Source organism: Schistocerca nitens, chromosome 4 (genome assembly GCF_023898315.1).
Source record: "Schistocerca nitens isolate TAMUIC-IGC-003100 chromosome 4, iqSchNite1.1, whole genome shotgun sequence".
NCBI lineage: Eukaryota > Metazoa > Arthropoda > Insecta > Orthoptera > Acrididae > Schistocerca > Schistocerca nitens.
The window spans coordinates 578,621,228-578,645,344 of record NC_064617.1 but is presented as its reverse complement, the minus strand read 5'-3'; the positions used below and the strand labels follow the sequence as shown (position 1 = coordinate 578,645,344).

Below are 24,117 nucleotides of genomic sequence, written 5' to 3'. Positions count from 1 at the left end.
TTTTTCCTTTCATCAATCAAATTCAATATTCCTTGTGTTATCCAAAGGTTTCTGCGAGGCCCTGTCGTTTTACCTTCTTCATCCTGTGCTGCCTTCAGTATTTCATCTGGTAAAGCTACCCATCCGTCTTCTACTATATTCCTTTCCCCTGATCTAGTAAGCTGTTGCCCAATGCTTCATCTGAAACTTTCAACAGCCTCTGCTTCTTTCATCTTATCTAGGTCCCGTCTTAATTTCCTACCTTTTATCCAATTTCTTCAGTTTTAATCTACAGCTCATAACAAAAAACTGTGATCAGAGACCACATTTACCCCCGGAATTATCTTATAATTAAAAATCTGTATAGCCATTGTACAGTCAATCTGAAACCTTCCAGTGTCTCCAGGTCTCTCATCATTTGCAGAGCTAGCTGGCATATCTGGCATATAAACTTATACTACTGCAGTAGGCGTGGGCTTCGTGTCTATCTTCGCTACGATAGTGCGTTCATCATGCTGTTGATAGTAGCTTATCCGCATTCCTATTTTCTTATTCATTATTAAGCCCACTCCTGCATTACCCCTATATGACTTTGTATTTATAATCCAGTATTAACATGACCAAAAGTCCTGTTTCTCCTGCCGCCGGACTTCACTAATACCCACTATATCTAACTTCAACTATCCGTTTCCCTTTTTAAATTTTCTAGCGTATCGGCCCGACTAACGGATCTAAGATTCCACGATCCGGTCCGTAAAGTGTCAGTTTTGTTTCTCGTGATGCCGACATCCTCCTGAGTAGTCCCGCCCAGAGATCCGAACATGGGAGTATTTTACCTTCGGAATATTTTACCCTAGAGGACACTATCATCTTTTAACCATACAGTAGAGCTGCATGCCCTCGGGAGAAACTACGGGTGTGGTTTCCCCTTGCTTCCAACCGTTCACAGTTCCAGCACAGAAAATCTGTTTTGTTTGACGTTACAAGGCCAGATCAGTCAAACATTCAAACTGCTGCTCCTGCAACTGCCTCTCATCAAGAAAGGGCTGCTTCGCCTCTTCAGGAATCACACTTCTGTCTGGCCTCTCAGCGCAGGCAAGCCACCCGATCGACGGCATGGTTCGCGGTTCGGGGGAGGGGGGGGGGGCGAGGGAGGTGGGGGCGGGGAGATACGTGACCTGGGCAACTGTATTCGAGAAACTTCATTACTCTACATTCATTATTTTTGGTGTTTTTGTCATTGTATTTGCATTTTAGGCGCATTATATCTGTCACGACTGGCACTCCCAAAATCTCGATAATTCTCAGGGAAAGTCATCGTCATGTTCAGTTGCCTGGTTTTGACCTAAGTCTTTCGATGCTGTGCCAGATTCTTTTCCTGTCTCATCGTTATTTATTTCCTCTCCATAACACTGTCTTCAAGTCTGTCCTTTGTACATCGCTTTAATGTATTCCTTCTATCTTCCAAACTTCGCTTATCTCCTTAATACCAGGTTTTCATCTGCCCACTTATTATTAGTGCTATAATCCTAAGAGCTGTACTTAGAAGTCTGGAAATAAAGTAAACACTGATGTTATGTTGTTCAGTACACTCTTCTCAGTCACCAATAAAATATTTGCACTTATACCCATTACACCACTTATTTGAATAACGAGTAAATATATCGAGGTGTGGCTCCTACTGACTTATAGCAGACGATATGGCGAACTTGCTGAAATGCGCAAGTAATTTTTGACATTCTTAGATGCCAAATTATGACGCTGATTCTTTTAAATGGAACTGTATACTTATTTATAGCACTGGAAAGCGCCTTCAAAGAGGACTACAAATGTAAAGACATAAAAAGTATGTAAAGTGATCAAACAGTAACAAAATATTCAATGCCGCTGTTAGAAGTTCGCAAACGACAAGGGACCGAAGATCTGCTCCAAGCCTTTTCAGTGACAACTGGTCTCAAACCCGACAGAAATTGCTGTATTCAGCGAATACATATCCATCCAAACCTATTTTCGAAAGAACATTTTTAGCAGAAAGGCATGTAAAGTTTATTGGGAACTGGCTACCTCGCGAAAGACCATAGCTCACAGGGGCACATCAAGTGGCACGTCATCAGTTTGGTAAACAATATAAAAACTGAACAGTACTAGACTGAAGGCATGTTGTGTGGTCTGACGAGTAGCGACTTTGTTTTCATATGGTGCAAGGCGTTCAGCACACCAACGGCCAAATGAGGCGTTCAACTCTCAACCTGTGGAGGGTGCAGTTCAGGTCAGAGACGGTTACTGTTCGTATTTCGTACAATGACGTGGACCTAGTTATTCAAGTTACTGTGGACATGAAGAGGGTGTTTATTTCAATATTCTCGGTGACCTACTGTTGCCCTTACTTCCGTATTTTCGTATGACTGTGGGGTGGACACCCCCGTCTTCCACGATGATAACACCGGTGTTCACTGGGCTATGTTAGCTGATCTTAATGCTACGGAAACAGCGGATGAAATCCTGCAATCGGCATACCCGTCATATGGTAGCTGTACGCGGCTAACGATTGGTTTCATCTGGATATGGTACTACTGAAGAAAAGAGGGACTCGTTTTTTCGTGGAGTTTAGGCCATTATCACGGAAACAGGCAATGTTACACGGTTTTAGCGTGATGTGTACGGTGGGTGAAAAACTGTCTTCGCTGTTGTGCTCATCTGGCAGTATTTTGCCAAAATTCTAAATAATCTAAAATTTTATTTTTCTTCTTATTTCGCTCAATAGAACAATAAAAAAGTGAGAAGGCTGGTACATGTCTTACGTGACTGTGCACCACATAGCAATAGGAGACAAGTAAAATGTAACAGCTATTAATGCCATTTTGTTCCAGGCCGCAAACTTTTCACTTTAATCTAGTGTTGAAAGCAGTGTAGCAAATCGGTATTGACAAAACCCTACGAGGGTAATTTCAAAAGTCTTGTCACTGCAGATGCGAAACCGTAATGATAGCGTGATCGAGTTGAAACTCATGTTAACTGTGAACGAGACTAGGCGTGAAGGTCGTGTATGTGTTTGCCGATTCGCGTGCCTGTGTCGTGAATAATTCAGTTTTAAAAGGGATGCTGAAACCGAGTGAGGCGGTATTACACACAGTGAACAGCATCTCTGCATCAAAATAGAGTCTCTACCTGGAAAGAATTCAATGGAAATTTGTAACGCTTTGACAGACGTGCGTGGAAATAGTGTAGCGGATCGTTGCAAAATACCGCTATGATCTGCTCGTCCGTGACGGTCGGATAAGGACTGAGGACGACCCAAGAAGTGGAACGCCATCACCCGCAGCAGACTACACCTGTCAGGTTATTGTTAATGACATTTTGAGAGAGGATCGCCGACAAATACGTGAGGAAACTGCGTATGAGATCAGAATGTCTGTCATTTAAGTTTATAGAATCATAACTGAAAAGTTGAAGATGAGAAAATTTGCTACCAGATGGGTTCCGCATGACCTGAGTAAAGACCACTACCAGTGGGAGAAATTCTCGACAAAATATGGATGGAGAATACTTCTCCATCCACCATACAGTCCTGATATGAGCCCACCAGACTTTCATTTGTTTCCCAAACTGAAGGAACAACTCCGTCAGAAACGTTTTGATACAGTTCATGAAGCCTGCTGTGACCCAAGTACACTACTGGCCATTAAAATTGCTACGCCACGAAGGTGACGTGCTACAGACGCGAAATTTAACCGACAGGAAGAAGATGCTGTGATATCCAAATAATTAGCTTTTCACAGCATTCACACAAGGTTGGCACCGGTGGCGACACCTACAACGTGCTGACATGAGGAAAGTTTCCAAACGATTTCTCATACACAAATAGCTGTTGACCGGCGTTGCCTGGTGAAACGTTGTTGTGATGCCTCGTGTAAAGAGGTGAAATGCGTACCATCACGTTTAAGACTTTGATTGTAGCCTATCGCGATTGCGGTTTATCGTATCGTGACATTGCTGCTCGCGTTGGTCGAGATCCAATGACTGTTAGCAGAATATGGACTCTGTGGGTTCAGGAGGGTAATACGGAACGCCGTGCTGGATCCCAACGGCCTCGTATCACTAGCAGTCGAGATGACAGGCATCATACCCGCATGGCTGTAACGGATCGTGAAGCCACGTCTCGATTCCTGAGTTAACAGATGGGGCCGTTTGCAAGACAACAACCATCTGCACGAAGAGTTCGACGACGTTTGCGGCAGCATGGACTATCAGCTCAGAGACCATGGCTGCGGTTACCCTTGACGCTGCATCACAGACAGGAGCGCCTGCGATGGTGTACTAAACGACGAACTTGGGTGCACGAATGGCAAAACGTCATTTTTCGGATGAATCCAGGTTCTGTTTACAGCATCATGATGGTCGCATCCGTGTTTGGCGACATCGCGGTGAACGGACATTGGAAGCGTGTGTTCGTCATCGCCATACTGGCGTATTACCCGGCGTGATGGTATGGGGTGCCATTGGTTACACGTCTCGGTCACCTCTTGTTCGCATCGACGGCACTTTGAACAGTGGACGTTACATTTCAGATGTGTTATGACCCGTGGCTCTACCCTTCATTCGATCCCTGCGAAACCCTACGTTTCAGCAGGATAATGCACGACCGTATGTTGCAGGTCCTGTACGGGCCTTTCTGGATACAGAAAATGTTCGACTGCTGCCCTGGCCAGCACATTCTCCAGACCTCTCACTAACTGAAAACGTCTGGTCAATGGTGGCCGAGCAACTGGCCCTTGACAATACGCTAGTAACTACTCTTCATGAACTGTGGTATCGTGTTGAAGCTGCATGGGCAGCTGTACCTGTACACGCCATCCAAACTCTGTTTGACTCAATGCCCAGGTGTATCAAGGCCGTTATTACGGCGAGAGGTGGTTGTTCTGGGTACTGATTTCTCAGGATCTATGCACCCAAATTTCGTGAAAATGTAATCACATGTCAGTTCTAGTATAATATATTTGTTCAATGAATGCCCGTTTATCATCTGCATTTCTTCTTGGTGTAGCAATTTTAATGGCCAGTAGTGTAATCAGACATCTCAACAATGAAGGAGCTCTGTCCGGAATACAGAAGTTGTAAAAGCGTTGATTAGCTGTCACAAACAAGAATGGAAATTACACTGGAGGCTTCTAAAGGTATTTTACAAAATAAATTATTTTCTTCAATTCTGTCTTACAGTGTTCAGAATTTTTGGAATTATTCTCATATTTTTCGATACTGCAGATAGATAGCTGTCTAGCGAGTAACATACCATGAAGACGATGTACGGTAGGAGTGAGAGGAGCAGACCACTAGCAGCGTACTCGACGCTGGCGGTGATCTGGCGCAGGCACGTGGGGTGCACCTCAATGCTCTGCAGAGAGACGATTCCCCCGCTGGCCGACGTGCAGAACTGCATCACCACTGCCATCACCGTGAGTGCTGATTCTGGTGCACCGACTGCGGAAAGTAACAGTTTTCATGTCTGGGATGTTCCAATGTAATCTCGTACTACAGGTCGGCCATTGGACATTTATTTGTGCTTTTGTTTTACTGTCTTACTGCACTGTCTGAGGAAAAAAAGTAAGGCATCCAGAAGACGTCGTCGAGTGTTAATGTAGCTTCGTACACGTACACACAATAGGCGCGTAAGTACCAGGTGTAGAAGTATAAAACCAGAATTTTGTTGCAATGATTACACGTTTGTTGTTTGAAAATAATAAAAAATACTTTATTCAAAATAATCTCCAGTGCTATTTATACATTTCTCCTACTACTCCGGCAGGCTATCAATGCCACGCCAAAAAACAGTTCTTCTTTTGAAGCGAACCAGTCAGTTAGCCATTTTCGTACATTTTTATACGAATTCAAGCTTTGTTCAGCGAGAGCGTGTCCCAGTCATGCAAATAGATGACCATCGGACGAAGCCATCTCTGGAGAATAAGCAGCATGCCCTAGTATTTCCCAACTCAAAGCCTTGATCATTTCCCTGACTCTCTTTGCTGTGTGTGATGGGACGTTATCATGGAGCAGTAAGACTTTGTGTTACGTTTTTCCATATTCCGCTCGTTTTGCACGTAATACTCGATTTAAATCGATCACTTGCTGTTGGTAGCTATCAGTGCTAACGGTTTCACCAGATATCAGCAGCTCATAATAGATAACACCCTTCTGATCCCACCACACAAATTGTCCTCTTTCCAAAGCGATTTGGTATTGCATTTGATGTCGAAGGTTTGCCAGGATTGACCCATGATTTACGACGCTTAGGATTCTCAAAATACATCAATTTTTCATCGCCGGTCACTATTCGTTGGAGAAACGACTTTCTTTCGTGTCTGGCGAGCTGCATTTCACAAGTTGTCTTTCAATTTTCTTGCTGTCTTTCATTCAGTTCACATGGAAATCATTTTCCCACTTTCTGCGTCTTTCCCAAAGCTTTCAACCGAAGAGCAACGGCTTTCTGCGTCACGTTCAATTGTTCCGCGAGTTCCTGTTGAGTTTGAGTATAGTCTTCATCCAATAAGACCTGCAATTCGTTAGTTTGAGAATTCTTCGATGGTTTCTCGCGCTCGTGATTAATCACGTCAAAATCATCATCTCTGAATTTTTTGAACCACTCGAAACACTGTGTTTTCCCTAGAGCATGTTCGCCGAAAGCTTCGACAAGCATTGGATCCGATTCCGCAGCAGTTTTCTTCAAATGAGAACAGGAAACCAATGCTGTTCGCAAAACATAGTTATAGCCGCTCTTTTAATTGAGAACAATATTATCAAGCGTGTTCTCATATAGGGGAGAGGTGATCGATTATATCGGAAATAATTAATAGCATCGAAAAAGTTTTAATTAAAATTATCGAAATATAATCTCTCATCAGAATACCGCCCGCTGCAAAGTAGCGGCTCAGGAAAATCAAAGGGTGTTCAACACGGCTACTTTTGATTCTAAGCCGGCCGCGGTGGTCTCGCGGTTCTAGGCGCGCAGTCCGGAACCGTGCGACTGCTACGGTCGCAGGTTCGAATCCTGCCTCGGGCATGGATGTGTGTGATGTCCTTAGGTTAGTTAGGTTTAAGTAGTTCTAAGTTCTAGGGGACTAATGACCACAGCAGTTGAGTCCCATAGTGCTCAGAGCCATTTTTGAACCATTTTGATTCTAAATTCTACTATATAAAGCATGCGCGGTTATGTTAGTTCTCCTGTCTTGTTTTCTGCGCTCTGAATAAAACTATGTAGCTGTGGCGAGCGATACAGCTCGCATTTCCGTGTGATATGCTATCGAAGGGGTCAGGGCGCTACTGTTGGCCTGAAAAATTACCAGTTCACGTCACTGATGTGGGTGTGCCAACTGTAAAAATTATTAGTTCGCCTAAACAGGTTCTTACACAGGATTTAAATATGCTTAATGTCATGTTAGTAAATTGTCGAAGTGTCTGTAGCAAGATCCCCGAGTTACTCTCCGAAATAAACTGTAGCAATGCCAATATTGTCTTAGGTACCGACAGCTGGTTGAAACCAGACATAAGAAGCAGTGAAATTTTGAACTCGAATTGGACAATGTTTAGGAAGGATAGGACTGATGCTATGGGAGGTGGTGTGTTTATTGCAGTTAAACGCTGTTTAAACGCAGTTGAGATCGATACTGGGTCGGACTGTGAAAGTCTGGATAAAGCTGTCAATGATTGACCTTTGTATTAGGAGGTATTTATAGACCACCAGCATCCGCAACAAACGTCGCAAAACGTTTCAGGGAAAGTCTTGAGTACATAGGAAGTAAATATCCAAATTATCCGTTAGTTATAGGTAGAGACTTCATCTGGCATCCACTGACTGGAAAAATTACAAGTTTATCACAGGGGGCAGAAGGAAAGTTTCGCGTGAAGTTATTCTAGGAGCGCTCTCAACATACAACCTTGAGCAATTGGTTAGAAAACCAACTCGAGATGGGAACATATTAGATATCTTGGCGAGAAACCGACCTGATATTTTTGAGGAAGTTAATCTAGGAGAAGGTATTAGCGACCATAATGTCGTTGTGGCTTCTATGTCAGTGGGAACTGAAAAAAAAACAAAGAAGCAGCGTAGAGTTTTCTTGTTTGGGTAAGCAAATGAAAGTGTCATTAATGAATATCTTCATAGACAGCTCCAACCATTCACAGGTATTTACAGGTATTGTCCACCACGTGCTAGAGCAGTATGTGCCTAGTAAAAATACAGGGGATGGAAGGGACCCACCTTGCTGCAACAAACATATTAGGAAGTTGCTGAGAAAGCAGAGAATTTTGCACAGTCGTTTTAAGCTTGGTCACTGCCCAGCTGACAAACAGAAATTATGCGAAATGAAAGCAGCTGTCAGAAGGACAATGAGAGATTCTTTTAACGAATTTGAAAGCAATATTTTATCTGCAGATTCTAAAAATAAACCCAAAAAATTTTGGTCGTACATAAAATCTATAAACGCTACAAATAATTCAATACCTTCTCTTGCTGACAGTGCGGGTAATATAACTGACGATGATAAACAGAAGGCCGACATTCTAAACCTAGCATTCACAAACTCGTTTACGGCAGAGGACTGCAGCACCATTCCCCCTTTTCAATTATCGAACAAACGCAAGGATGGCTGACAAAGTGTTTAGTGTATCTGGGATTGTAAAACAGTTAAGATCCTTAGACTCCAGGAAGGCATCTGGCCCAGACGGTATCCCCGTAAGATTATATGTTGACTATGCTACAAATATAGCACCATTCTTATCCATAAACTATCACAGATCATTGGAACAGCGGAAAGTTCCACGGGACTGGAAGAAGGCCCAGGTCATAGCAATTTATAAAAAGGGTAGAAAATCGGATGCACATAATTACCGGTCAATTTCACTGACATCAATTTGTTGTCGAATCATGGAACATATTTAGTGTTCAGGCATAATGACCTTTCTAGACTCTGAGAAGCTCATCGGCAGAAACCAGCACGGTTTTAGGAAACAGCGGTCATGAGAGACACAGATGGCCCTCTTTGTGCATGATATACAACAGGCTCTAGATACCGGCTTCCAGGTTTATGCCATATTTTTCGACTTTCGAAAGGCGTTCGACTAAGTTCCGCACTGTCGCTTGCTACAAAAAGTGTGCGCTTACGGTCTATCCGATGACATATGCGGTTGGATAGAAAGTTTTCTAACAGACAGGGAGCAGTATGTCGTCCTGAACGGGGTGACTGCAACAGAAACAAACGTAACTTCATGTGTGCCCGTGGGCAGCGTAATAGGTCCGCTGCTTTTTACGATTTCCATAAACGGTCTTGTTGATGGTATTGACAGCAGCATTAGACCATTTGCCGATGATGCTGTAGTCTACAGGGAAGTAGTATCACACGAAAGTTGTGAACAGTTCAATGAGGATTTGCAGAAAATAAATGCGTGCTGTAATGAATGGCAGTTATCTCTCAATATTAGTAAGTGTAACCTACTGCGTATAACAAGGCGAAAATCCCCATTAATGTATGACTACAAAATAAATGCCCAGTCTTTGGAAGCGGTAACATCCGTCATGTATCTGGGTGTGACTATTCGAAATGATCTCAAATGGAATGATCAGATTACACAAGCAACGGGTAGGGCGAACTCTAGATTGCGGTTTATTGGTAGAATCCTGAAGCGATGCAGCCCCCTTCAACAAAGGAAATAGCTTACAATACGTTAGCTCGTCCAGTCTTAGGGTATTGTTCGTCTGAATGGGACCCTTACGATTTTGGTCTGATTCAAGAGATTGAGAAGGTCTAAAGAAGAGCAGCAAGATTCGTGAGTGGTACATTTAGCCATCGTGAGAGCGTTACAGATCTCATTGAAAGTTTGAAGTGGGACACACTTGCAGATAGACGGCGCGCTAAACGGAAGGGGCTGCTCACTAAATTCCGAAATCCGATCTTCACCGAGGATGTAGAACATATATTTTTACCACCAACTTTCAAATCGCGCAATGATCACCATTCAAAGATAAGGGAAGTTAGAGCTCGTACTGAGGCGTTCAGTCGTTTTCCCCTCTCGCGATCCGCGAGTGGAACAGACGGGTGGGGGGGGGAATATGACTTTGGCGCGAATTGTGCCCTGCGCCACACACTGCTTGGTGGCTAGCGGAGTATATATGTAGATGTAGACAAGGAAAGTAACTATAATTAATTTATGCGGGACAGACTTGCCTTGAAAATTTATACTCAGTTCTAGGTAGATCTGAGGAATTGTGTGCGCGAGAAAGAGTAGCGCTCGATATTAAACTCTATTACATGCCAAGTAACCGATAACAGGATCTATAGAGTATACGAAGGGATGTTAAACTGAATACAAGAATGGAATTGGACACTTAGTTTTGTGAAAACAAAAGCGTACGAAGTCTGAGTGACTGTATCGAAGTATATTAATAGACCACAGTACTTGCTGTAATATCTTTGACTGAAGAACTATAAAAATCACGGACATTTTAGTTGCCGTAACTGCTGAGGGTAATTGTAGGATCAACCCTCCTTTTCTCTATATAAAAAACGCAATCATTCACGATCATTTAATCATTATTAAATGTTGTAAAAAAACAAAGCTATTTCCACAATAGCTTGTGTATTAGTCAACGATAATCATAGGTGTGCTGCAAATTGGATCTCTGGATGACGGAAGGTTCGATTATGAAACATAACTAAGCGTAAATCGTAACTTAAAAGATATTTAACATTTCATTTCCAATCGGACAGAAATAATACAAAATCAGAAACAATGCGGGTAAGTAGTAACATCGGAAATAGGAAGCTGAAATAATAACTAACATCTATCTCGTCTTCGGTAAAGCAGCAGCAAATGAAGGGTGATCGACTGTGCAAAAAGTCAACATTAATTAGTATTATGAAAACCCGAAATTTAGTCACTCTTACAGTGAAGATGTTAGTGGCTGCTCCATCTGATGTGTAGACATAACTAATAGTCGGGTATATACAGTAGATAACAACATCAGTCTCTTACGTCAGAGAAGTCAACGACAGTAGATCGACAGAGGGCGGCTACACAGTTTGCAGACACAAAACTCGACATATTTACGGGTTTGAACCAGATACCGATGTGTGGAACTTCGGTTACTGTGTGTTGACATTCGTCGTCAGCCGTTGCACGAAGCAGAGGGCGCTGCGGACGCTGTCTCACGGGTCCTACACTGACAGCTAGCGCCATCTATTGGGAAATTCCGGTTTCATAGTCTTCACCTGCTAAATGATTAGAGTTGCAAATCTCCGTGACAAGTAGAACGGTCTCCAGAGTGCGTTACTGTTGTTTATGTTTGGTGTTGTTCCCGGGCCTGGTAGGGGCGTGAAAAGCGTCAGATGTAATCCCCCCTTTTTATGTAAGAGTTCCTCTTTCATGTATTTTTGTAAAGCCATTTGGCTGAAGAGCGGTGAACTGTGCACTGCCAGCCTCCCCTGCCCTGCCCATACGGGGAAGTGGCATGAAATTACAATATGGGGAAAAAAGTCAGGTGTTGGTTGATTAGTATGAAGGACACCGAGGTGCCGTGTGCTTCTGTCAGGAAGCGTTTTCAGCACCTAACAGAACTTGAAAGCAGCCTTATCGTGCTTCTCCATTTGGCGACAGGTCGAATCGTGCAATATCTAGATTTGTGAGGCATTCGGATGTAACTGCATGGGAACATGAAAGCAGGCATACTCGTTGTCAAGGTTCCAGTCGACCACGTATGCTTAGCATAAGGAAAAATCACCATTTTGTGCACCACGGATATCGTAACCCATTCACTTCTGTATCTGCCAACCAAAAACAAGTAATGGACCCCCTGCTACATTTGATTTTCTCATGCCACTAGTCGGAGATTAACAGCAGCTGTACAAGGGAATTACTGTCCACGTGTAGGCTGCGTTAAATAAGAACACAAATTGCTGCGTTTGGACTGGCGCTGACACCTGGAGCCACGGGCCAGAGATGAATGGCTTCGCATTGTATTCAGTGATGGATCGTGTTTCTACGTATTTTGGATGACCTTATTCGTTAATATGGCGGCGACCTCGGAAAATGTCTCATTCTTCCAATTTTTGGAGATATACAGTGGTGGGGTCCTGGGGTCCTGGTGTGGAGAATCATCAGGTATGACTTCACGTGAAGGCTGTTAGTCATTGAGGGACCTTTGAAGGCACAGAGGTATATCATAGACATCCTGTATCCTAGTTTGTTACTTGTCATGTGACAGTATTGTGGCAACGTTTTTCAGAGGACGATGTTCTTTTACATGTAGCAGCGTGGCAACGATACCAACTGAATCAGTGCATAAATCCAGGCCAAAGGGGTTGCAATATCATTCTGATATGTGGGCTGATACTACCAAGTTCTTTTCTAAATTTATCTCGATGTTGTAATCATTGAAATAATATGATGCACCCTATCAACCCGTGTAATTTCATACCATTTTCTCCACACTTTCTGTGTGCCAAATGTTTTCTGTCAGGTTGTGCAGGTCAGGTCGTGGATGGGAAAGAGGCCGTGAAACTGAATTTTTTTTTCTTTTCTCCCAATTAACTTCAAAGTCTCTGATTGGTCAAATTGGTGTATGCAGAGCAAGGAGCAGCCTCCCATCTTCGAATATGGTGAACCAGCTCATGATTGGGTTGTGCGTAAGTTGGAGAACTCTAAGATGTAAATGTTCTTTGCTACCGAGCTTGTGAGGAAAGCGGAGAGAAAGAGAAGTAGTCACTCTTGTACTGGCGCTTCACTAGTAAAGAACTGCAGGTCACTACTTAAACAGTGAGACTTGTGTCCTTTGCTAGTGTGCCGCCTAGAGAATGTAGCAGTCATCTTCTGAACCATCAGAGGTACTGCTTCTAGTATCATGCACACAACGAGTGATGTGTGGGTGCACTTATTTGTCTTCAATCGGCCTTCGAAACATTTGACATATTCCGTCATGCATAGTCATGAGACGGAGTCCAATTGGTTTGGCAGACCAGCAAATGGGTCCACCTGCACACTGGAATCCACCGGGGTTTCAGAGGCTCATAGGGAAGTACCTGTGTGCCGAATTAGCTGAACGCGAGACCGCGTACTTACATTTTTCGGACACGCGCCATTAAGAACAGATTGCTGCCATCCATGACTCCAGTCGCCGAACGCGTCGTGATGTGCCGCCCTGACCAGCAGAAGGGGCCGGCCGAAGTGGCCGTGCGGTTAAAGGCGCTGCAGTCTGGAACCGCAGGACCGCTACGGTCGCAGGTTCGAATCCTGCCTCGGGCATGGATGTTTGTGATGTCCTTAGGTTAGTTAGGTTTAACTAGTTCTAAGTTCTAGGGGACTAATGACCTCAGCAGTTGAGTCCCATAGTGCTCAGAGCCATTTGAACCAGCAGAAGGGTAAACTATTCGCTGCTACGGCGTAGGGCTTCAGTATGTTTCTCAGCACCCTGTTCTTTCGAACTATATTTTTCTTTTTTGAATAGTAGAGTATAGATGCTTGATGGTGGCGTAGGTTTTGTGCCATACCCCGGATTCACGTGTATGAAGTCAGATAAAGCGATTAGTATTCTGGTTAGCGTCGTGTGCCGATCCCCAGCTGATCACTTTGTCCACCATAGACCCCATATTAGTGAAAGAGTTTGTCAAATAAAAAATGTTTGTGTGACGTTTCTTTAGCCACTTTTTGTCTTGTGATGTTAAGAATTAATAAATCCGTGTTATTTAGATCACAACTCCTCCCTGTGTTCTGATTAATATTACCTTTGTCAGTTTTACTTCTGATCACAAAAATAAGTAGCAAGCTAGCAACCAAAGCGACTCGCTGACCACGTGTGCACACACACAAAGGCCTCTGTGACAGGCCCGGCTCTCAAGGGTTGTCACGCTGGTGGGTTTGGATTATAAAGATAAGTTACTGTGATGAATATTTTCAAAATATGTAATGCTGACATTAATCGAGTCTTTTTGTATTAAATTCTGGCCTTTTTAACTTTCAATTCAGTAACAAACTGCCAGTTAGATCTGTATCAGGTGCTGTATACTATAAACAGCTCACAAGCACAGTGACTGCAAGATGCAACGATATTATCAACATGCTAATAAAAGAAAATAACACATTTATACAATTTAAAATGAAAATGCCTCATAAATGAGATAGTTTCAATTTACTGGAGAAAGAACCATGCACAGATCTATTTGCAAACAGAATAACAAATTCACTGTATATGTTAAATAATAATCATGACATATTAACTTTCAGTATAAAGCACTTTCCTTCTTAGGTCATTTGCACATACGAATTTGTTTGCAGTTTTGGTAATTCCAATATTTTTAGTCATTTATTTATGAACATGTAACTCCAACTTTTTTGTGTCTTTGCTGACCGAAAAAACGTTTTCAGTCGCCCAAGTGCTGAAAACAACAGTTCAGAGGTATAAGAAGTAACAGGTATAGCTAAAATCATCCGAATAAACTTCACAAGTTCTGTGAGCATTTTACTCACAGGATCTGTGTTTTCCTTACTTAAAATATTTGTAACGTCTGACTTGTTGGCCGCTTCCCCTTTCTACGTTCTGCACACATCTAGAAACATATATCTACGTAATGTTAGCTTGTCCTTGTCAAAGCCTGCCTCATAGAACTGCTGGATTCGATCAGCACCAATTTGACCGACAGTAAAAACTTCAAGTTGTGAAATAAGGTTCAGAACCTTTGAGACAAATCTACGACTTAGCGAAGTCACATACATATCAATTATGCCAAAAAAATATTTGTTTGTACATTTCCTCCGGCATTTGACACGTATGAGGACCAGTACCTTCGTCGTAGCGTATTGGCATCTTCCTTTTTCTAGGCAAAACTGTTTCGTCACTGTTAAGTTCCTCCGTTTTTCTTATGGTTTCATTCCACAACTCAAAAAATGTATCGCTTTGTGAAGCTAAACTTGTAGATTAAATATCCAGCAGTGTTTTGATTTCTCGATATGACAATCACTTCTTGTGAAAAGAAGAATGGAGTTACCCAGTCCTGCCGGAAACTGAAATTAACATTTTCAAAAAATGGTTCAAATGGCTCTGAGCTCATCAGTCCCCTAGAACTTAGAACTACTTAAACTTAACTAACCTAATGACATCACACACATCCATGCCCGAGGCAGGATTCGAACCTGCGACAGTAGCGGTCGCGCGGTTCCAGACTGTAGCGCCTAGAACCGCTCGGCCACTTCGGCCGGCTAACATTTTCAGGAAAATAAGAAATCTGAACTGACGCAAGTTTGAAAAATATCCACTAGCGTTCCCAACGACTTCACTTTTTTCTTGTAACAGATCTTCCAATAATTTCAAGAGAACGTCATAATTACTGTCCAGCGATTTTTGTGATCGGATTCATGAGGTTGTCTGCATGCCCGTGCACATCTCAAACGAGACTCGTCCAACCAGGCAACATGTTTCCAGTCATCGACAGTCCAATGTCAATGGTAATGGACCCAGTCAAGGTGTAAAGGTTTACATCGTGCAATCATCAATAGTAGAAGAGTGAGCCTTCGGCTTCGGGAGCCCATATCGATGAGGTTTCGTTGAATTGTTCGCTCGCTGATACTTGTTGATGGCCCAACATTGCAATCTGCAGAAGGGCTGCGCTTCTGTCACGTTGAACGTTTCTCTTCAGTCGTCGTTGGCCCGTTCTTGCAGGCTCATTTTCCGGCCTCAGCGATGTCGGAGATTTGAGGTTTTATCGGATTCCTGATATTTACGGTACTCTCGTGAAATGGCCGTACGGGAAAATCCCCATTTCATCGCTACCACGGAGATGCTGTGTCCCATCGCTCGTACGCCGACTATAACAACAAGTTCAAACTCACTTAAATCTTGATAAACTGCCATTTCAATAGCAGGAACGGATCTGAGAACTGCCCCCAGACACTTGTCTTATATAGGCGTTGCCGAACGCATGCCGTATTCTGCCTATTTACATACCTCTGTATTTGAATACGTATGCCTACACTAATTTCTTTGGCGCTTCAGGGCATATGAAAATGAAGAGGTAGCAACACCACCAAATCGAGCAGCACATCGGAAGGTACAGAGGGATGTGTATCACACTACACTTTCACACCTAACGGCGTAGCTCATTGAGCAGATTGCAGGGACATCAAACCTACACATACCAGAGGCTTGTGGTTCCTTTTCATTTTTGAATCTGTTCTCTAGTCCTCTTTGTTTGTAAGCAGAACATCATTTTGTCTCATGACAATAGTCTATCACACACTGTGTGATTCATTAATCTGCATGCATACCTGTATGTCTAGTAACTGCGCAGTGCGAGACAGAAAGTCAACCTGTGTGGCTCATGTAGGACGGCTTCCCGATACACAAACGATGAAGAGGCCAGTGTGCATTTGATGCTGGATGCATCCGATAACCAAGTTGCAGCTACTGCTGCTCGTGCATACTCTGCAAGGCATCCTCAAAGTCGTAATCCCTATTAGAATGTTTCCCGTCGCCTGGAGTAACGCCTTTGGGAAACTGGTAAACTATGTCCAAAGGTAATGGATAGAGGACCTCCGAGGACTACACGTACTCCAAAAACACAGGACATGATTCTTGAAAAAAAAAAAAAAAGGTTCAAATGGCTCTAAGCACTATGGGACCTAACATCTCAGGCCATCAGTCCCCTAGACTTAGAACTACTTAAACCTAACAAACCTAAGTACATAACACACATCCATGCCCAAGGCAGGATTCGAACTTGCGACCATAACAGCAGTGCGGTTCTGGACTGAAGCGCCTAGAACCGCTCGACGACAGTGGCCGGCTCAAACATACAGAATGGAACTATTGTATGCAGCATAATGTACAACCTAGTGTAGCATAGTGTACCCTACCTATTGTGTTTTCTCTATCTCATTAGGTACAGACACTGTTGCTGTACCCACTATTATTTACGGTTTTATTTGCGTGAGGGACGAAACAAAGTGGGCCGTTTACCTCTGGAAGAAGTCTATGTCATGTCTTAATGGTTAAATAAAGGTAACAGTAACAAAAAGAAATACACAATGTACCTAGTTGTGGGGCGTAAATTGGATACAATTTGATGTTTTAATTGAAAAAAAAAAAGAAATGTAGGGTTCGAACGCGACTTGGACATCGGAGGATCTACATGTCGTTCCGCGCAGCATTGCCTTGTCTCTCTGAGCTGATGGGACAGCGCAGGCGGAATTCGTAGTTCACGCTATTTGTTATTGGCCACACGTGACGAAGTTACAGAGTTGCCAGAGTCTCGTTTTTTAAATCGCACTTGTATTAAACCTGTTGTCGGGAATATGTTTTACTAGACACTCTTTTCTCTTGAACTGGTATGAGGAATCGCATGTCGACTGCCACGTGCGGCATTTGTCTTCATTCTGTACAGCTATTGTCATTTCTATTATGTCGTGCTGGAGAGCTGTGTTTGAGTATTGACATGTAGTAGTATTGTAATCTTGCGCATATAATGCCATGCGATAAATAAATCAATAAATTTTCAGAATAATGGCTGTGTGCTGCTACCTCACGCCCTAGTCAGAGAAATGGCGTGCCCAGCCGTCTGTCACCTAACCTCTCTACCTCCACCCCTAGTTAGCCCATAGACGGCTCCACACTCTCCCACTAGCCGCTAGACGCTTCCTCTTAACCCTCTCCATGCATCCGGCCTCTCACAGTCCCCTCAACCCACCCCACCCTGCACTGCCATGTCAATCCAGTACACTCACTGTGGGCCAGGAAAGAGCTGGCAGTCAACTGAGCACAATGTAGACAGAGACAGACGTGTGCGTCTGAGTGTGTGTGTGTGTGTGTGTGTATGTGTGTCTGTATGTGTGTGTGTGTATGTGTGTGTTTGTGTGCATGTTTCTCCCACAAGCTTGAAGAAGGAAGTTTATTCCGAAAGTTAGCAAAGCTTAGCACCTTTTGTTTGTACAACTATCGACGGCGCAGCATTTCTACCTTTCGGTGGTGAGCCGTAGTAAAAATTGCTGTTTTGAAAAGCGCGCCGCCGCGCGTAGTGTAAAGCAGTCGCCCTCCGTTGCTGGCGGTGGCGCCGCTGTGGCAATCGCAGCTTTGGTGTCTCCCTCTGATGTGAAAGGGGAAAGGTAGCCTGTTCACGTGCATTTAAGGGCCGCTATGAGCTCGGCAGTTGGTCCCTCCAAAACCCAGGCGATCATTGTAGGCAAAACCACCCCTTCCTTCCGCCTCCTCGATTTCTATCTCACCATCTATGGCCGTCCTATCGCCCTCACTCCCACCCTTAAGTACCTTGGCGTCACCCTCGACCGTCGCCTCTCCTGGACTCCCCACCTCCGGACAATCCAAGCCAAGGCACACTCCCGACTCAGTCTCCTCACGCTCCTCTCTTGCCGTACGTGGGGTCTGGACCCCTCCACCATCCTCCACACCTATAAGTCCCTCATCCGCCCTATCCTTTGTTATGCCCATCCGGCTTGGATCTCCGCCCCCCCTACCTTTTATAAATCCCTCCAAATCCTTGAACGTCATGCTCTCCGCCTCGCCTATCGCATCCGTCTCCCCTCCCCCACGCGGATCCTGTACAATCTCATCCCCTTCCCCCACCTCCTCCTTTTCCTTGAAAGGATACGGATCCTGTACACCTCCCGTAAACTCGATCCTCCTCACCTGCTCATCTCCCCGATCCTCTCCCACCCCCGCCTGCTGCCGCGCCTGTATTCGCACATCCCACCCGGTCTCCATCTCTCCACCCTCCTTACCCTCTCCCAAGGTGGCTTCCGCCAGCTCCCCCTCCCTGATGATGCCCTCCTCCCCTCCATCTACCCCTCCTATCAACTTTGACCCTGCCCCACCCCCCACTTCCGGTGTCCTTTCCTTTAGGCACCCTCCCTCCCTTCTCTTCCCTTCCCTTCTCTTTCCTTTTCCCACGTCCCCTCCCTCCACCCCTCTTCCCCCGGGCTTCCCCTCCCCCTTCCTCCCTCCCCCTTTCTCCCCTGCCCGTGGCATCTCTGCTCTCCCCTCTCGGTCTCCCACTCCCCTTCCTCCTCCTCCTCCTCTCTTGGCAGGTCCCGGGACTCGCACACGCATAGTGAACATTCGCGCGCCGGAGATCATCGACATCAGTATCTCGTGTGTGTGCTTCGTTTTGTGTTTCGTGCAGTTACGACTCCACTGTTCACATGTGCCATCGCCGTTCTCCGTGTTTTGTGCGCCGTGTCCACAAGTGTTAGTGTTTTTATCTTCCAACGTGAACGGCTTCATGTTTATTGAATTTTGTATCTCCATTTTTTGCCCGCCGTTTTTTGTATTGTCTGTATCACCTCTATGTCATGTTCTTGTTCCACTTAAGGCTGAAGAGCAGCGTAATGTGCTGCTGCCAGCCCGCCTGTATAGGTGATTAAAATTACAATAAAGGAAAAAAAAGCTCGGCAGTTGGTCAGTCAGTCTGAGAAGTGACAGTCTGTCAGTCTCGGCGAGTCTGGTTAGTTGGTCAGCCAGATGAGTGTGGGACAGTGTCTGTTGTCCGGAGTGCTAGTATGTGTTAGGCCGCCAGTCTGCTCGAGTTGTTCAGGGCAATGCTCATTGGCGGTCGGATCGATCGGATGGTCGCACTGGGACACAGGATGACTTGTCCGTCTTGAGCGTCGGCGCATGTGAGGTCGCCACGTGAGTCCAGTGAGCCTCGCCGTATACCAAGGGGAGTGGCTTCGCGGCCGACGAGAGCAACAGGAGTCAAGCCACGACGTCGGTCTGGCCGGTGCGAGCTGCGACGCCGTGAGACGGGAGATCGTCGCGCCTTCCTGCGTCCGTTGAAGCGGCTGGCAGCGGACGGTTCGGGAGAGCGTTTTGGGAGTGCTGCGCCAGGTCTTCGCCAGAAATCGCAGTTATTAGAAGTTAAGTGATCCGTGATATGTTGTTTCAGTTACTTGTTAAATTCTACTTGTTTTCTTGGTCAGTCTCTCGTCCCCAGCTTGCTCGTTTTTGTTAGGCAGTTAGTGTCTGTCTGTCTGTCGGTCTGCCGTACGTTAAAAGCTGCCTCTGTCACGTTTGTCGGATTCGGTATTAACGAATTTATAAAATTAAGGTAAAGGCCGAATTCCTGAAATATGTTTTTATCTTGCCTATCATCTTGCGAGGCGGTATATGTGTAATGTAGAGCAAGTTGTACACTTTAGGTAAGTCTGAATTTCATGGGTGTCACGTTTGTCGGATTCGGTATTAACGAATTTATAAAATTAAGGTAAAGGCCGAATTCCTGAAATATGTTTTTATCTTGCCTATCATCTTGCGAGGCGGTATATGTGTAATGTAGAGCAAGTTGTACACTTTAGGTAAGTCTGAATTTCATGGGTTTTATTTAAATAGTCATTTTTATAAAGTTGCCACTCTTCCACCGTAAGAGCCCTTTTAAAAACAATTTGCACTTTTTGTGGAAAATAAGTTCTTAGTGTGAGTGTTTGTACTATTTCCATCCCTTTTACGGGGTGCATAGTTAATGTGTTTGTGTGAGTTGTTAAAAATTTTAGTTTAAAGTAATCTGGTGTGTTGCAGATTTGCACCAATGTAGTTTTTCAGAGGTCGTTGTGAGTGGTCGTGACTACGGCCGTGTTGAAAGGGAGCGGAAGCTTCTCAGCCCGAAGGCTCCTACTGTAAAAAAAAAAAAAAAAAAAAAAAAAAAAAAATTTACTCTCCCTCTGAATAATTGTGACTTGATATTTCGAGGGTGCTTTTCTGCTTATAAATTTGAAATCTGTTTTGAAAAGCCTTTTATGAATAAAATTTCCATTGGTTGAAATTTAATTTGTTTGCATCAGTTGCTCCTTGGCAACTACTTCCACGCTCACATAATGTGTTAATGTTCTTAATGAATCGCTAGTAAATGAAGTAAATTCTTTAAGAAAAGATTTTGAAAGTAAATTTTCACGGTTCAGGTGGGACATCTCCTTTATTCCTAAATAATTGGTAATTGTCAAAATGATATTCATCTCTGTGCCCATAGACTGATCATTCGTTTCAGAGCTCTTCATTTCAGATGCCTACAGCCAGCCTCCGTAGAATCAGAGGCAGCTCCAAAGCGCCGTACCTGTGAGGAGAAGCATCGTGAGGACGCTGGAGAAGGCGGTGAGCAGCATGGAGGCGACGGCAGACCAGCGGCGGCCGAAGCGCTGTGCGCACGGGTAGACGACGAACAGCGCCGGCAGCTGCGCGGCGCCCTGCGCGGCCAGCGACACGAAGGGGCTGACGTTAAGCACGCCCGCGCTCATCACCAGCGCGTACGTCGACAGCAGGAACACCGACCTGCGGGCAAGCGTCGCGTTGCGCCGTCGACACGGGCGTCTGTCAAGGCCAACTGCCTGGCTGGCAGGTACGGAGCGAGGGCACTCAACAGGGTGGAAGACGTAACGGGGAAGTTGTCTAACACTCTCTCATTATTTGACAAGTGGCTGAGGGATTTTGCCGTATGCAGTAGACGTTCTATCAGGGGCGGGCAGGAATCCTGCACATGTGCGGTACACTTGCACGCGTGCAGTTAACAGGTGTTCCGCGTGCACAAAAGGGGCAAACTGGCCACCCGCTTATCTCCCATCCCCACCATACCTTCTGTCCACTCCTTCCTCTGTAATGCGTTTTGTTTCCTAGCTTGCTTTATTGAGTGAATCAATAAGGTTAGTAGGAGCGCTTGAAAGAAATCATGGTTTGAAAGAGTACCTATTACCTACGATACGTTTTATTTAATTATCACAGGTGGAGTTTACAATACGTTTAATATCTGGAACAAAATTTCTACATACAGACAAACACAAACAGTTACGTAAATTTTCATCACTGATGTTTGCTGTTAACCGGTTTTCCAGTTCTCGCTATATTAAGCGCAGTCTTATAACTTGCACATACCGCTGGGCTATTATTGTTGTCGTCCTGAAAACTTGAAAACAGTGCTCCATAAAATGTTAGATCAGTTACATGAGAGACATGACGAGAGAAAGTCGCAGATCTCTCGTGACAATAGCAACTACGACAAATTCAAATGGCTCTGAGCACTATGGGACTTAACTGCTGTGGTCATCAGTTCCCTCGAACTTAGAACTACTTAAACCTAACTAACCTAAGGACATCACACACATCCATGCCCGAGGCAGGATTCGAACCTGCGACCATAGCGGTCGCGCGGTTCCAGACAGTAGTGCCTAGAACCGCTCGGCCACTCCGGCCGGCCAACTACGACAGATTCATCTGGTATCGTCAGATCGGTCTTCTTAAGCTCAGTCAATTCCCCATCCGCTCAGAATCCGACAATAAATTGTACTCGTCCTTGCGAAATTTATTATAATGGCCTTCAATACTAAACTTCCGTTGACCAGCGAGAATACTGCCACATATTAAACATTTCGAATTTTCACGTTTTTGCATGAAGAAAAAATGATTCTCCCATTACTTTTTAAAACATAGCAAATCTCCACTTCTCCGTTTCTTGAAATACAACGTTCACTACATAGTGCTCGCTTCGCATCAACGTCGGCAGCTTAGCCTGGCACTACACTGCCGCAACGTGCCGGCTGTCGCCGCAGCCCCGGTCGACGCCTGCACGCGAGCAGCACAAGTGCAGCGCTGTGCGCTCATGAGCCGCGTGCAACGTTTGCCCGCCCCTGCGTTAGATAGAACCACCAGTTACTCTGTATGGATAGGAAAAACCGACCGGTTAACACCGATACCGGTTTTTTATACTACTGGCCATTAAAATTCCTACACCGAGAAAAAATGCAGATGATAAACGGGTATTCATTGGACAAATATATTATACTAGAACTGACATGTGATTACATTTTCACGCAATTTGGGTGCATAGATCCTGAGAAATCAGCACCCAGAACAACCACCTCTCGCCGTAATAACGGCCTTGACACGCCAGGGCATTCAGTCAAACAGAGCTTGGATGGCGTGTACAAGTACAGCTGCCCATGCAGCTTCAACACGATACCACAGTTCATCGAGAGTACTGACTGGCGTATCGTGACGAGCCAGTTGCTCGGCCACCATTGACCAGATGTTTTCAGCTGGTGAGACATCTGGAGAATGTGCCTGCAAGGGCAGCAGTCGAACATTTTCTGTATCCAGAAAGTCCCGTACAGGACCTGCAACATGCGGTCGTGCATTATACTGCTGAAATGTAGGGTTTCGCAGGGATCGAATGAAGGGTAGAGCCACGGGTTGTAACACATCTGAAATGAAACGTCCACTGTTCAAAGTGCCGTCAATGAGAACAAGAGGTGACCGAGACGTGTAACCATTGGCACCCCATGCCATCCCGCCGGGTAATACGCCAGTATGGCGATGACGAATACACGCTTCCAATGTGCGTTCACTGGGATGTCGCCAAACACGGATGCGCCCATCATGATGCTGTAAACAGAACCTGGAGTCATCCAAAAAAATGACGTTTTGCTATTCGTGCACCCAGGTTCGTCGTTGAGTTGGATCTCAACCAACGCGAGCAGCAATGTCGCGATACGATAAACCTCCATGGCGATTGGCTACAATCCGACCTTTATCAAAGTCGGAACCGTGATGGTACGCATTTCTCCTCCTTACACGAGGAATCACAACAACGTTTCACCAGGCAACGCCGGTCAACTGCTGTTTGTGTATGAGAAATCGGTTGGAAACTTTCCTCATGTCAGCACGTTGTAGGTGTCGCCACCGGCGACAACCTTGTGTGAATGCTCTGAAAAGCTAATCATTTGCATATCACAGCATCTTCTTCCTGTTGATTAAATTTCACGTCTGTAGCACGTAATACCGAGGTGAACGCACATTGGAAGCGTGTGTTTGTCATCGTCATACTGGTGTATCATCCGGCGTGATGGTATGAGGTGCCATTGGTTACACATCTCCGTCATCCCTTGTTCGCATTGACGGCACTTTGAACAGTGGACGTTACATTTCAGATGTGTTTCGTCCCGTGGCTCTACCCTCCATTCGATCCGTGCGAAACCCTACATTTCAGCAGGATAATGCACTAGCGGATTTTGCAGGTCCTGTACGGGCGTTTCTGGATACAGAAAATGTTCGACTGCTGCCCTGGCCAGTACATTCTCCAAATCTCTCACCAATTGAAAACGTCTGGTCAA

The 24,117-nt window shown here is 44.8% G+C and overlaps 1 protein-coding gene across 4 annotated transcripts in view; it reads right to left on the bottom strand.

The window, feature by feature from the left end:
* The window catches only part of LOC126251532 (organic cation transporter 1-like), a 186,366-nt gene that overhangs the window by 9,195 nt on the left and 153,054 nt on the right, over positions 1-24,117 (bottom strand). For all 4 annotated transcript variants that reach the window (XM_049952033.1, XM_049952034.1, XM_049952035.1 and 1 more), the window contains 2 exons: positions 21,072-21,286; positions 5,270-5,457 (listed from right to left, as the gene is read on the bottom strand). In XM_049952033.1, coding sequence (XP_049807990.1) covers positions 5,270-5,457; positions 21,072-21,286 — 403 coding nt within the window. The remainder of the gene's footprint in view (positions 1-5,269; positions 5,458-21,071; positions 21,287-24,117) is intronic.